The following is a 2,195-nucleotide window of genomic DNA, read 5'->3' on the forward strand; positions in this document are numbered from 1 at the left end:
GATGACAGATACTTGATGATAGGAAGCAATGGTGGAAAGTTCGAAATGCAAGTGGAGACTGTGGATTTGTGCCAAATAACATTTTGGATATTGTGAGACCTCCAGAATCTGGATTAGGGCGTGCTGATCCACCTTATACACATACCATACAGGTAATTGTGATTTCTTAGCAAAACTTCGCATTTATAAATTTTCAAATTCATCACTCTTAAACAGGAGTTTAAATACCTTTTGTGTATTAATCATTGTGAGATTTAATTGTACATTTTTTTCTAGAATAATTGGGGGACAATGGTGAGAGACATAGGGAAGAATTACACGTATTTTCTGATTTACTTCTTCATGAAATTATTCAAAAGTTTAGCAGTAAAATGACTGTTTCTCTGAATGCTTTTTTGCCCAGTCTATACTATTTGTGACATTTGGAGAAGTAGTATTTCTGTCTTTTTACCCATAGCACTCCTATCCACCAGTGGGTTCCTCTTGACAGAGGTGGCACTGAGACAGTGACTGAAGTGTCCAGCAGTTCGTTCACCTTCACCAGCCTTTGCCTTCAGAATCTCTTAAATGGTCTTCCCTGACCAGCCTTGAACTTGCCTATGTCCTCACCTTACACTGATACACGAGCATTTGTTTAGTTGGATTGTAATTTTTTTCCACCTCTCTATTTTAAAGTTAAAATGTACTTAGGATATAGACTTGATAGGTCAGGCTTTGTCTTCTTGATCATTGTATAATTCTTGAGGCCTGTGTCACATTTTTAGGATTTCAGTGACTCTGGTCATCTCATTTACCCTGACCTCTGAATTCACATGCTGTTAAACTCTTGGGATTTTAGACCTGTGGCATGCTCTCCAGAATCAGATCTGCCAATAGAGATAGAATGAGTGGGCTCTCCCATGTACAGCCTCTCAACCTGGGATGGCTTCTTCCCTGTTACTCCAGGAAGAAGTCTTTTAATTTTCAGAGTCTTGAGAAAAATCACAGGTGACCTGATAATAATGTCAGGAACTTGAGTAGAAGCTACATATAATATACAGTGAAATAGTTAATTTTTATGCCAGTTCTAGTCTTAATAAAATACAAATTGTCAAGACCTAGAATTGTGCTCATGCTACTGCTGTTATGGCCATGGTTCTTTGTGACGTTTAAGACTCCCACACTTGTCCAGAGGGACTTGGCCTTATTAGAATCCATGAATCAAGTAAACATTTAAAATAAGGAGTGAGTGTATAGTTTCTGCGTCATGATAACTTAAAGTGATGGCAATGGAAATTGTTTGCCGTATTTATGTTTGGGCTGGCCTGATATGCATGTATATTATATACTTATTTTATGTTCATCATTTGTCATTAGCTGTTGATGCCAAAGAAGGAGTTTGAATTATTCAAGGTATGGTCTGCTCCATTTCTTATGGACTTGTGAAGTGAATTTTCTAACTTAATTTTTATATCTTTTTCTTTCCTAAGTTCTTACTTTTCTGAGTTTGAGATGTGCTTACCTAACATAATACAGGCTTCCGTCTGGTTTATGAGTTCCAGTTCTTCATTTTCTTTTCTATAGAGATTTTAGCCTTATCCTTAAACAGTGATAGAATGTATGCTTGAAACATATGCCTAAAACACCAATAGAGTATGTACCCTTTCAGCTGTGTGGACTGTTTTTAGTATTTAACTCATGATATGCTATAAGAAGCACTGTTTGCAAAGGATATTTCTAATTCCCATATGTGAGCAGAAGCCGAGAGTTTATATTTTAGGTGTTAAAAATAATTATCCAAGTTCGTTTTCATTTCTGTGCATGACTGCTAGGAATAAGCAGATGTCAATAAAATAAGATACTTAAACTTGCAAATAATGTAAATTTTAAGTATTTTACCACACCTGAGATTTCCTGAGGAGCTTAATGTCTTTTACCTTTTCCTGTTTACATTTCAGTCTTGTCTTTTTCTTTATTTCTGATTCCTGGCTTGAGCCATAAGTTGACTTTTCTGTTTAAAGGTAATTCTGTCTAAAATTGAACCAAAACTATTAATACATATCATAGAGAACTTTCAGAGAACATAGAATCTGTTTCTCCTTTCTTGAACAGCACCTCATCTTATATTTTTGTCAACTTTGGCACAAGCAAGAAATTTTTTTAAGTACTCACAAGTTTCAGAGTTTGTTCGACTACTTTATATACATAGAAACTTG

The 2,195-nt window shown here is 35.5% G+C and overlaps 1 protein-coding gene across 1 annotated transcript in view; it reads left to right on the forward strand.

Moving 5' to 3' along the window:
• EPS8 (epidermal growth factor receptor pathway substrate 8) overlaps positions 1-2,195 on the forward strand; it is a 113,087-nt gene that overhangs the window by 92,593 nt on the left and 18,299 nt on the right. Inside the window, exon 17 of the mRNA XM_008586533.1 lies at positions 9-152. Within this exon, the coding sequence (XP_008584755.1) occupies positions 9-152 (144 nt within the window). The remainder of the gene's footprint in view (positions 1-8; positions 153-2,195) is intronic.

This window comes from Galeopterus variegatus, unplaced genomic scaffold (assembly GCF_000696425.1).
Source record: "Galeopterus variegatus unplaced genomic scaffold, G_variegatus-3.0.2 Scaffold4013, whole genome shotgun sequence".
Taxonomy (NCBI): Eukaryota; Metazoa; Chordata; class Mammalia; order Dermoptera; family Cynocephalidae; genus Galeopterus; species Galeopterus variegatus.